Source organism: Felis catus, chromosome F1 (assembly GCF_018350175.1).
Source record: "Felis catus isolate Fca126 chromosome F1, F.catus_Fca126_mat1.0, whole genome shotgun sequence".
NCBI classification, from domain to species: domain Eukaryota; kingdom Metazoa; phylum Chordata; class Mammalia; order Carnivora; family Felidae; genus Felis; species Felis catus.
The window spans coordinates 40,901,679-40,914,201 of record NC_058384.1 but is presented as its reverse complement, the minus strand read 5'-3'; the positions used below and the strand labels follow the sequence as shown (position 1 = coordinate 40,914,201).

Genomic DNA, 12,523 nt, shown 5'->3' with positions numbered 1-12,523 from the left:
TTTCTCTTACTGGTGCTAAACTTGAGTTCACATGCCCTGAGCCACAATCATGCGAAGGAAAGCTAGTGATTTTTTTCTGTCCAACTCTGTTCAAACATCAACCCTGATCATCAATAACTGATCTTTATTCTCTTTGCCCAAATCACTCATCTCACTTATGGGTAGAAAATGTAAATTATTTACAGTTTGTCTTTATATTGGGTGGGTTTTCTCATTCCGCAGTCTATACGTGGGTACCGGTCTCCTATGTAGCACTAAGCAACAGAATGGTACGTGCAGCCAAATAATAAAAGATTTAGAATGAGAAGGGAGAAGTGGATTGAATTCTGGATATCTGATGAATGCTGAATAAGTATGAGTCATTGACCAAGTACTGTCCAATGCCAAAAGGCAGTTTTAGTTTTGTGGCCTTGTTTGCTTTTTCAGAAAGAAATATATTCCTTTCTGTAGTGAATTTACTTTAAATAAAGATGTCCTTCCAGTCAATAGGGGAGAAAAAAGTGAATGAGATGTCCTCTACCCTGGTACTCCCTATTTGGAAAAAACTGATTTGAACATACCACATTCACTTTCTAGAACTCAAGGGTAATCATTAGCTTATTGTTCTTGTCATCTTTTTAAAAATAGATTTTATTTTATTTTCTTAATGTTTGTTTATTTTTGAGAGAGAGGGGGGAAAAACAGGAGCAGGGGTGGAGGGTGCAGAAAGAAAGGGGGACAGAAGGTCCAAAGTGGGTTCTGCACTAACAGCACAGAGCCTGATGTGGGGCTCGAACTCATGAATCATGAGATCATGACCTGAGCTGAAGTCAGATGCTTAACCAACTGAGCCACCCAGGCGCCCCTGTTCTTGTCATTTTTGACTTTCAGGTGCTTGAAGGCTATCTTATGATGAGTAAACTTTAACAACAATGGTTTCTGGAATATCTTCTAACAGACTATTGCTAGTCCCCTAAGGGAATAATGATCATCTCTGAAATGCAGATATGTCCATTTCAGCTCTCAGTAGACAACTAAAACAAGTGATTGAGATATCTGCAGTGGACTGCATTGTTATAAAAGCTTTAGAAATACATGTTTATTTATTTATTTTTCAGAGAGAGAGAGAGAGGGAGTGAGTGAGCAAGCGCCAGTGGGAGAGGGGCTGGGAGAGGGGGAGAGAGAATCCCAAGCAGGCTCCACACTGTCAGCACAGAGCCCGACTTGGGGCTCGAACCCACAAACCACGAGATCATGACCTGAGCTGAAATCAAGAGTTGGACACTTAACCACCCAGGCGCCCCCATTGTTACACTGTTACAAAAGCTTTAAAAGCATTAACTGAAGACTCACCACATTCTGCTTCTTCTGGAGCATCTCCAAGTGCTCCACAAGACCCTCATCAGCCACATCAAATGGTGTTTGGCCCTGGCAGAGAAAAAGGGGTACCATGATCAACAGAAAACAGAAACAGCGATCACGTGACTTTATGGGAAAACTATTCAATACTCACTTTATGCCTTTGTTCCAATTGATAGCTGCTTCCCTAAAATCTATTCTGCATTATAACAATGCCTTCAACTAGCACAGAGGAAGAAACAAAACAAGGAACAGCAAGTCCTTTAAATACAAGTTTTTATAGTTTGTAAAACAGTATTGAGGAAAGCATCACATCATCTCTAATGCTTTATTCCCTTTTGGCAAATAATCAATTGAAGTTTCTCCTTGTACCTGTTCTAAAATGGTCTTAATTGCTCTGATAAATTCAATAAGGGGCTTTGACAAGCCTCAGAAGGAGGTTCAGGGCACATGTCATCTCCCTTGAAGTGAGAGAAGGGTATTTTTTTTTAGGAAATGTCAGCACAATTTAGGACGCTAACCCACAATCTGAGAGAAAGCTGGGTTCAGGAGAGATGTGAGGCAGGTAAGAACATTTACTAAATAAAAAGCCATGTCTCTGGATTCCTAGAAAATCAGTATTGTTGGGATAGGAGTTCCAAGGCTTCTAAAGTTGCTTGACATGAGGCTCAACAACACTATTTTCAGCCAGAGACAAGGATCTTTGCCATTATAATGTTTTTTCAGTGACTGGATGTGAGTAGAGCTCAGCTATTAAAAGTCTTTCAATTAAAAATGAAGCAAAATAACACCTTTCATACTTCACCACAAACAACAGCCTTAGGACTTCCAATGCTCATTTTTGCCAAGGGCAAATATCTTTTTTTCCTGTTTATTTTAGGGCCTTCAACATAAATAGAATCAGAATGCTAGGTCAGTAGAGTTTTATTTAACATAGCAAACCTCTCTGTGTGGATAATGAGGCAGGGGGGAGGGAGGAGGATGTGGGGAGCAGAGCCATAGCTGCCTGTGACATATGTTTCCCTGGACAGTGAGTCTGGCCATTTAACTGAGACTTTAAGTTTTTGTTCTAGAGACCCAGCCACCAATCTCACTGCCCTTTTAGAAGGTCGGGCATACTAACCAGTTTGTTCCTGATATCCATATCACAGAGTGCTTCCGCCAGGATGGAGCAAGCCTCCTTCACACCCCAGTGCGCAGCAGCATGGAGGGGAGTCCAGCCATCATAATCCTGAACATTGAGTTCATAGCCAGCCTGGATTAAAAGTCTAAGAAGAAAACCCCAAACAAGATATTTATACCCTCTATATTATAGTTTTCTGCCACATAAACTATCACCTAATTGATATTTCAGATTTTGGCCCTGAACCACTGGGGTCTTGTGATTATTTCTGTCCTCTAAGGCAGAGCTCAGGTTTCATAGTTACTACACTGAAAACCAATCATACAGAACAGTTATCAACCCTCTCTTAAAGGTCCTATGGCACTTCCTAGGCACACCCATGTTGCACCATGGATGCAAACGTTTAGAAAGGTGTATACCTTTGAGATTAACCAAAGCCTAATTATATTAGCCAAACCACATAATTCTGTTACAAGGTGTGTTTTCCACTTCTAGTGCAGGAAGGAAGAAACATGTAAAGTGAGAACTCAATTCTCTTCAGGGCACTTTACTTACTACCTTTCTAGTTGGCCTTTCCAGGACCCTGTAAGTTTTACTGTAGGCTGTCACACTTCCAACCCTGCAAAGTATCTGCAGGGACTTCGTGCTAACTACAAAGCTATAATCTGTGTGCAAGAAGGAAGAAAGGTAGGACTCCTGAGGTCCCAAACTGCACTGGCCTGAATGAGGTTCCCTTTATCACGGGCCTCCAGACACAAAGAACTCCAGAGAACGTCAACCAGGCCAGGGAAACCCCACGGTGGGTGGAATATGAAGCACTGGAAGAGTCTGGCCACGACTACACAGACAGTGCTATTAGCTACCCACGATTTGGGAAAGCCTGTCAACAGTAAGCACCAAGAGCTACATTCAGCATGTGTGGATGTAAGGAAAAATGGAACAGGCAGACGAGTAGAAACTAAATCCCTCATGTAAGTTAAACTCTCCTAGTCTAGCTGGACACTGCACACTCAGTATCTGTAAAGTTCATCTAAAGAGCCAAAGAAATGATCTGTGTCCAAAAAGGACCAAAATGACCTGACAGAAATGATTCTGTCCTGTATTACCTGACACCAAAGGTGAAGATTGCAGGGAAAGTAGTGATAAACCAGAGAGGTCATGTAAGGTCATCTCTTAGGCCAGTCTACCTCAACTCTGTTTTATATCATGCACGTCAGTGAGAAGCTAAAGTGATAGTAGGAGGGTGGGAGACCATCTATGGATTCATATCAGCAAAACATAAGAAAAGAGTGCATGATCAGAGAAGAAAACAACAAAGAAAGAATTGCATCATAGTTGAAAATCGAATTCACCCCCTGCTCCCAAAACCCAGCTCATTTTCTCCCAGTCTACCAAATTCCTGATTGATGTAAATGCACCATACCTGAGGACCTCAGAGTAGCCCTTGGCAGCCGCCACATGGAGGGCTGTGGCCCCTGAACGAGGCTGCCTTACGTCTTCTATTTTCCCACTGTTGAGCCACTGGCGGGCATCCTGTAACATCTGTTGTTCTTCTTCTTTTCTTGACTGCTCTAGATCAACTCCTGCAGAAACCAGATAGCCAGCATTACTGCAGGTCCATTTAAATCTGACAGGATATTTTCCTTAGGTTCTAAACACATCATAAATAAAACCACAAATAACAGTTTAGTCACCAAGTTGGGTATTCATCAAGTTCACTCCTTATTTAGAAGAGCAATGGCATTTATACACATAGTAGTAGTTTTACCAGGGTTAAATCATCATTTTAAATACTATGTGATGGCAGTTCCATTAAAGGAACGTGCTTAAACTTGTTTTCAATTTTAAGAACATAAAGACCAAAAGAACATTAGTTTTGTATTATAATATTTGCACAATGCTGTACACTTCAAAGACCTTCTACATGTCATACCGTTTTAGTTGGCCGATAATCCTTTGAGGTAAATATAACAAATTACTATCACTATTTAACAGTTGAGGAAATAAGCATAGAAAGGTGAGGTGCCTTTGCTCAAGGCCACGAAATACATCAGAGCTGCCACTAGAACTCTGATATCCTAGGTCTCTGTCTGTTGCTCTTTTCCACTTACTACACCATAAGATTGGTAACCAAAAATCTTGGTTTCATGGGGCATCTGGATGGCAGTCGGTTGAGCGTCCGACTTTGGCTCAGGTCATGATCTCAAGGTCTGTAAGTTCAAGCCCCAATCGGGCTACCTGCTGTCAGCCTGTCAGTCCAGAGCCCACTCTGGATCCTCTGTCCCCTCCCTCTGCTTCTCCCCCACTTACACTCCCCCCAAAATAAATAAGTATTTTTTTAAAAATCTTGGTTTCAGGTATGATATACTTTAAAAAAATAATCTACCTCTAATGTTCAATTCCATATCAAGGGAAATATACTGACCTGAAGCTATAGAATCTAGAGTAGCTGAGTAGGTCACGTGTAGTTAAACTTCCAAGGGAATTTAGCTTTTGTTTCACTTTAAAACATTATGGAGGAACTCCCAAAAGTTCCTCCTTTTAGCCACCAACTCTCCAACATCTGTGCCAGTGAAAAGGGACAAGGGTGGGGCATTCCCCCTTATATACGATAATTACATGTCCCAAATACAAACATACCCATCCAAAGAGTTTTATACCCACAAGCAGGCTTTCTCTGTGTTTGGTCTACTCTCTTCCAACTCACTTCCTAAATGAGAACCTGTGAACTATCCAAGGCTTATCTGTCTGATTTGGGGGGACAGACAGGGTGAAAGGGTAAGCAATTTATTTTATTTCTTTCTTTCCCAGTGTCACTGAGATACGATAGATATATAATACCATGTAAGTTAATTTTTACAACATGTTGATTTGACACTGACATACTGCAAAATGATCACTACAATAAAGTTAGTTAACAACCACATCACCTCCCAAAATTACCATTTCTTTTTTGTGCTGGGAACATTTAAGATCGCCTAGCAACTTTCAAGTTCATAATAGACTATTGTTAATTATAGTTACCATGCTGTACATTAGATCCCCAGAACTTATTTTATAACTGGAAGTCTGTACCCTTTCTTTGACCAATATCTCCCCACTCATCCCCACCCCCAGCCCCCCGGACACCACTATTCCACTCTCCATTTCTATGATATCATACAATATTTGTTTCTTTCTTTGTCTGACTTATTTCACTTAGCATAACGCCCTTATTTCACTTAGCATAAGGCCTATCCATGTTGTACAGAGCAATATTTCCTCCTTTCTCATGGCTGAATAATATTCCATTATACACACACACACACACACACACACATATACACATATATATGTACGTTTTATATATATATATACACACATATATATGTATGTTATATATATACATATATATGTATGTTATATATATATACATACACACATACATGTGTGTGTGTGTGTGTGTGTGTGTGTGTATATATATATATATATATATATATATATATATATATATATATAAAATATCTTTATCCATTCATCCATAGAATGACACTTAGGTTCCTTCCATATCTTGGCTATTGTGAATAATGATGCATTGAAAATGGGAGTACAGGTTTCTCTTTAAGATCTTACTTTTATTTCCTTTGGATATATACCATGAAGTGGAACTGCTGGATCATATGGCAGTACTATTTTTAATTTTTTGAGGAAATTCCATACAGTTTTCCATAGTGACTGTACTAATATACATTCACACCAAACGTGTACAAGAGTCCCCTTTCCTCCACAGCCTCACCAACACTATTTCTTGTCTTTTTGATGATAGCCATTCAAACAGGTGTAAGGTGATATCTCACAGTGGTTTTGATTTGCATTTCCCTGATGATTAGTGCTATTAAACATTTTTTCATAACCTGTTGGCTATTTGTATGTCTTCTTTGAAAAAATGTCTATCCAGTTCCTCTGCCCATTTTTAAAAATTTTATTTAATTTATTGTTTTAACTTACATCCAAATTAGTTAGCATATAGTGCAATGATGATTTCAGGAGTAGATTCCTTAATGCCCCTTACCCATTTAGCCCATCCCCCCTCCCACAACCCCTCCAGTAACCCTCTGTTTGTTCTCCATATTTAAGAGCCTCTTATGTTTTGTCCCCCTCCCTGTTTTTATATGATTTTTGCTTCCCTTCCCTTATGTTCATCTGTCTTGTATCTTAAAGCCCTCAAATGAGTGAAGTCATATGATATTTGTCTTTCTCTGACTAATTTCGCTTAGCATAATACCCTTTAATTCCATCCACGTAGTTGCAAATGGCAAGATTTCATTCTTTCTGATTGCCAAGTAATACTCCATTGTGTGTGTGTGTGTGTGTGTGTGTGTGTGTGTGTGTGTGTGTGTGTTTGTGTATACACATACACCTCATTTTCTTTATCCATTCATCCATCAATAGACATTTGGGCTCTTTCCATACTTTGGCTATTGTTGATCGTGCTGCTATAAACATTGGGGTGCATGTGTCCCTTCAAAACAGCACACCTGTATCACTTGGATAAATACCTAGTAGTGCAATTGCTGGGTCGTAAGGTAGTTCTATTTTTAATTTTTAATTTTTCTATTTTTAATTTTAATTGTTTTCCAGAGTAGCTGCACCCAGTTTGCATTCCCACCAGCGGTTCAAAAGAGATCCTCTTTCTCTGCATCCTCGCCAACATCTGTTGTTGCCTGAGTTATTAATGTTAGCCATTCTGACAGGTGTGAGGTGGTATCTCATTGTGCTTTTGATTTGTATTTCCCTGATGGTAAGTGATATTGAGTATTTTATCATGTGTCGGTTGGCTATCTGGATGTCTTTTTTGGAGAAGTGTCTATTCATGTCTTTTGCCCATTTCTTCACTGGATTATTTGTTTTTTGGGTGTTGAGTTTGATAAGTTCTTTATAAATTTTGGATACTAACCCTTTATCTGATATGTCGTTTGCAAATACTTTCTTCCATTCTGTCAGTTGCCTTTTAGTTTTGCTGACTGTTCCCTTCGCTCTGCAGAAGCTTTTTATTTTGATGAGGTCCGAGTTGTTCATTTTTGTTTTTGTTTCCTTTGCCTCCAGAGACGTGTTGAGTAAGAAGTTGCTGCGGCCAAGGTCAAAGAGACCTGCTTTCTCCTTGAGGATTTTGATCCTCTGCCCATTTTTTAAAGTTTATTTATTTATTTTGAGAGAAGAAAGCATGTGTGCATGTGCAGGGAAAGAGCAGAGAGGGAGAGAGAGGATCTCAAGCAGGTTCCATGCTGTCAGCGCAGAGCCCATTGTGGGGCTTGATCCCACAAACTGCAAGATCGTGACCTGAGTCGAGATCGCGACCTGAGTCAAAATCAAGAGTCAGACATTTAACTGACTGAGTCACCCAGGTGCCCCCATATATGGACTTTATAATGTTGAGGTACATTCTTTCTATATCCAATTTGTTCAAATTTTTATCATGAAACGTTGTCTTTTGTCAAATGCTTTTTCTGCATCTGTTGAAATGATCATGCAATTTTTACTTTTCATTCTATTGTTGTATATCATATTTATGTATATTGAACCATCCTTGATTTTCAGAGGTAAATCCCACTTGCTAATAGTGTATTAGCTTTCTTGTGCTGTTGAATTTGGTTTACTAATATTCTGTTGAGAATTTCTGCATCTATATTCATCGGGGATATTGGCCTATAGTTTCCCTTTCTTGTACTGTCCTTATCTGGCTTTGATATAATGATAAAGCTGTCCTCATAAAATGAATTTGAGAATGTTCCCTCCTCTTCAATTTTTTTGAAAGAGTTTGAGAAAGCTTGGTATGTATTCTTCTTTAAAGGTTTGGTAGAATTCACCAGAGAAACCACATGGTTTTGAGATTTTCTTGTTGTTTGATTATTGACTCAATCTCCTTGTTAACGATGCGTTCAGATTTTCTATTTTTTCCTGATTCAGTCTTGGTAGGTTGTATATTTCTAGGAATTTATCCATTTCTTCTAGGTTATCCAATTTGTTGGCATAGTTGTTCACAGTAGCCTCTTATGATGTTTTGCACTTCTGTGGTATCAGTTGTAATACCTCTTCTTTCATTTGATTTTATTTATTTCAGTCTTTTTTTTCTTAGTCTAGCTAAAGGTTTGTCAATTTTATTTATCTCTTCAAAAAAACAGCTCTTAGTTTCATTGATCTTTTCTATTGTTTTTTTTCTGGTCCCTGTTTCACTTATTTCTGCTCTGTTTCCTTCCTTCTGCTAACTTTGGGCTTAGTTTCTTCCTTTTTCTAGTTCTCTGAGATGTAAAGGTGAGTTGTATATTTAAGATTATTTCTTTTCTCCTAATGTAAGCATTTGTCACTATAAACTTCCCTCTAAGAAAAGCTTTTGTTGCACGTAAAACATGTTTTAACATGTTGTATTTCCATTTCTGTTTGTTTTAAGATATTTTTAAAATTTTTAAAATTTTTATTTTTTTGAGAGAGAGACAGAGCACGAACAGGGGAGGGGCAGAGAGAGCGGGAGACACAGAATCCGAAGCAAGCTCTAGGCTCTGTGCTATTAGCACAGAGCCTGACATGGGGCTTGAACTCATGAACCATGAGATCGTGACCTGAGCCAAAGTTGGAGCCCAACTGACTGAGCCACCTAGGCGCCCTTCAAGATGTTTTTAAATTTTTCCTTTGATTTCTTCTTTGACCCACTGGTTGTTCAGTAACATGTTGTTTAATCCCCACATATTTGTGAATTTTCCAGTTTTCCTCCTGTTATTGATGGAATGTTCTGTATATGTCTATTAGGTCCATAGGGTCTAAAGTATAGCTCAAGTCCAATGTTTCCTTGTTGGTTTTCTGTTTGGATGACCTATCCATTGTTGAAAGTGGGGTACTAAAGTCCCCCTATTGTCAAAATAGACAATAATACAATAAATCTATTTTTCCTTCAGATCTGTCAGTATTTATTTAATACATTTAGGTGTTCCAAAGTTGGGTGCATATGTATTTATGACTGTTACACCTTCTTGTTGGATTGAAAGGAGTATCTAATTTATAACATACCAGAATTCCATGGAAAGAGTGAACTGTCATGCTGCAAAGTTAAGCATACATTTGAATACCTCTTCCAACAGAGCATATTCCTTAACTGAAGAGTCAGAAATCAAAATAGAAAAGTTTGTTTCTTAAAGCTATTTTTAAAATCTCAGTTTGTTTAAAAAAAAAGTTTTTGTATACTGTGATGCCAATCTTAGGATAAGGCTGAGTGGGACTGAATGGTAAACTAAGTATAAAGTTCTTTAATTCAAAGGGCACAAAAATTATATACAGGAAGGCAGTAAAAACAAGTATTTACTGCCCTAGAACATCATTATTTTAAGGTAGGCATTGGCATATTTTCCATAAAAAGCCAGATATCAAATATTTTCAGCTTCGTGAGACATTCAGTCTGTTCAACTCTTCTGTGGTAGTGCAAATGCAGCTTTGGATGTTATGTAAACAAATGGATGTGGCCAGAATTGGCCTGCCTGTTCTAAAGGATCACATCAGGAAAGGCCACTGGAGCTAAATCTTTTGGCATAAGTGCAGACTGTGGGTAAGGCAGTTTAATGGAAAGACTAAAATTCACTATAAATCAGGTCCACAAAGTTTCTTGATGGTTCTAGTAAACTTCCTAAAACCTGTCCTCCCTGCTATCTATTTGCAATATATTTTTTTAAAAGAACCTAGAGACCTTCAGAAAAATTCTGGCTTATTCTCTGATATGGATTCTTCTGAAAATTAAGTCATAAACAGAATTTGGCCCATATTCAAATTTACATTATATATCATCCTTTCTTTAGATGTCATAATGTCTAGCAAAATCCAATACCATGTATACTCAGAAATGTTCATGCTCCTCATCAGTCCAATTTGTATTATCAAAATCATCAGGTCACTCCCAACTATGCAATGGGTATACATCCTCAGATATGTCAAAAACAAGGAATGACTGCTCATCCTTTTGGCATTTGAACCATTCTTATGTGAATTCTTAAGAGGACACACAACACTGGTAATTGATGACTAATACTGTGCAGACAGATCTAATCCTCTCCTATCATATGATGATGAAAAGCTCTTTACGGCAAATGGATTATTTTCTAAGTGGCAATGTTTGAGAGTCTCTCCTGGCCCCCTCTAATTGCTTAAGTTTTTTTTACCTTGCTTCTTCACTTGTTCCAGAAGAAGATCCTTCATGGCAGGCTCTTCTGCAAGGTCAGAGGGGACTTCACCTTCACTATTCACAATACCCACACTGGCTCCATGGTTAATGAAATACCTGTGTAGACAAGATCCAGGATCTATATTATCTGTCAATCTGATATCAATTTAAACTCATGCATATGAGTGAGGCCACTGTTTTGAGGTTTTAAATATGGTCCCAGATGATGTGTTCCATTATTAATTTCTAACTCCATTAACCTTCAATAATTAGGACTGGAAGTGTCTCTATTTCCTGATGAACAATGCCAACAAACAAGATTTCTTTCACACTCATAGTCCCAACTTCCACCCTCTCACTCTTATTGGATAGCAAGAGACTTTCTAAATACCATAAGGAAGACATACAGCTCTAAGAATTCACCTACCATCCCTGAGGTCCAAACAGATTCCCAAAAGGATTTATTACACTTGTAATATTGAGAATGAGAGCTCTCAGAAGGTATGCAAAGAAGTAATTCTCACAAAACTTTCTCAATGCCACATTAGAATATATTAAGTAGTGCTGGGGTATGAAAATAGAAAAATAATGAATTAAAATGTGCATGAATCTGTGTAAATCGTGTCTCCACAATACCTCTCTCTTCAACCATACATCTACATGAAACCTTCTACACTCTACAAGGAAACTAAATTACTAAAGAAATAAATAGTTAAATTCTAAATAGATTCTGTATTGAAATGCAATACTCAATTCTGAGGAAGAAAGGTCTGATAATTAAAAAAAATTTTTTTTGTAATGTTTTATTTATTTTTGAGACAGAGCATGAGCAGGGGAGGGGCAGAGAGAGAGGGAGACACAGAATCTGAAGCAGGGTCCAGGCTCCAAGCTGTCGGCACAGAGCCCGACACGGGGCTCGAGCTCACAAACCGCGAGATCATGACCTGAGCCAAAGTCAGACGCTTAACCGACTGAGCCACCCAGGCACCCCAGGTCTGATAATTTTAATAGCTTGAATGGATCTTTTTTGATTTCCGAAGTGCTTTCACATAAAATTACATAATGAGTCAGATAATTTTATGAAGTAGACAATATGGGTAGTACTACCTCCACAAGAAATTGAGGCTCATCTATGTTGAGTAATTTTCTTAAAATCACATAGGTGGCAAATGACAGAGGTGACGGCCCCAGTCTTCCATCTTCAAGTCTAGTTCATCTGTTCACTATATCAAGGTGCTTTGGGGCCAGTGAGAATCCCAGTAATGCTAGGAACTCTAACAAATATTCAAAAGTATTTAAAGGAGAAAAAAAACTATTGAAATCAGATTTCAACAATTTGGTGAGCATTTATTGGACCCCTACTATGTTTAAGGCATCACATTTTATATACCATAGGAGATTTTCAAAAGATAATCAATATATGGTCATTCTCTCTTCAGAGAGTTAGCAAAAGAGAAAGAATTAATGAAGACTACATTAAAATCATGTTTTTGCTTTCTTAGTGCCTAGTACATGGTATAACAGAGCCTCAATAAATGTTTTTAATTTATAGATCAATTGCACATATATAAAGTGCAAACGCATTCACAATTCATCTGATTTCAGTGGACTCTGTCCTTCCCTCAGTCTCAGAGGAAGACAGACTTTTTTCAATTCAAAGGTTAATATCCTCTCTTTGCATTCTGAGTTCTATCAAGTACCAATCCTCTGTCCATCAATTACTCCTTCATTTCTATATATTCAATACCTTCTCTCTTCTGGTTCCTCAACTTCAGGCCAGGGGAACATTCAACTACAACTGAAAAATCACCCTGAAAAATCAAAATGGAAATAATCTACACAGTAAGCTCTCAATAAAAGCTTTTTGTAGTGAACTATAC

At 38.2% G+C, this 12,523-nt stretch overlaps 1 protein-coding gene across 10 annotated transcripts in view; it reads right to left on the bottom strand.

Annotated features, from left to right (window-relative positions):
* The window catches only part of PPP1R12B (protein phosphatase 1 regulatory subunit 12B), a 213,868-nt gene that overhangs the window by 140,228 nt on the left and 61,117 nt on the right, over positions 1-12,523 (bottom strand). For all 10 annotated transcript variants that reach the window (XM_019821983.3, XM_019821984.3, XM_045048676.1 and 7 more), the window contains exons 3-6: positions 10,642-10,760; positions 3,885-4,044; positions 2,462-2,606; positions 1,333-1,407 (exon numbers count right to left, since the gene is read on the bottom strand). In XM_019821983.3, the coding sequence (XP_019677542.2) occupies positions 1,333-1,407; positions 2,462-2,606; positions 3,885-4,044; positions 10,642-10,760 (499 nt within the window). The remainder of the gene's footprint in view (positions 1-1,332; positions 1,408-2,461; positions 2,607-3,884; positions 4,045-10,641; positions 10,761-12,523) is intronic.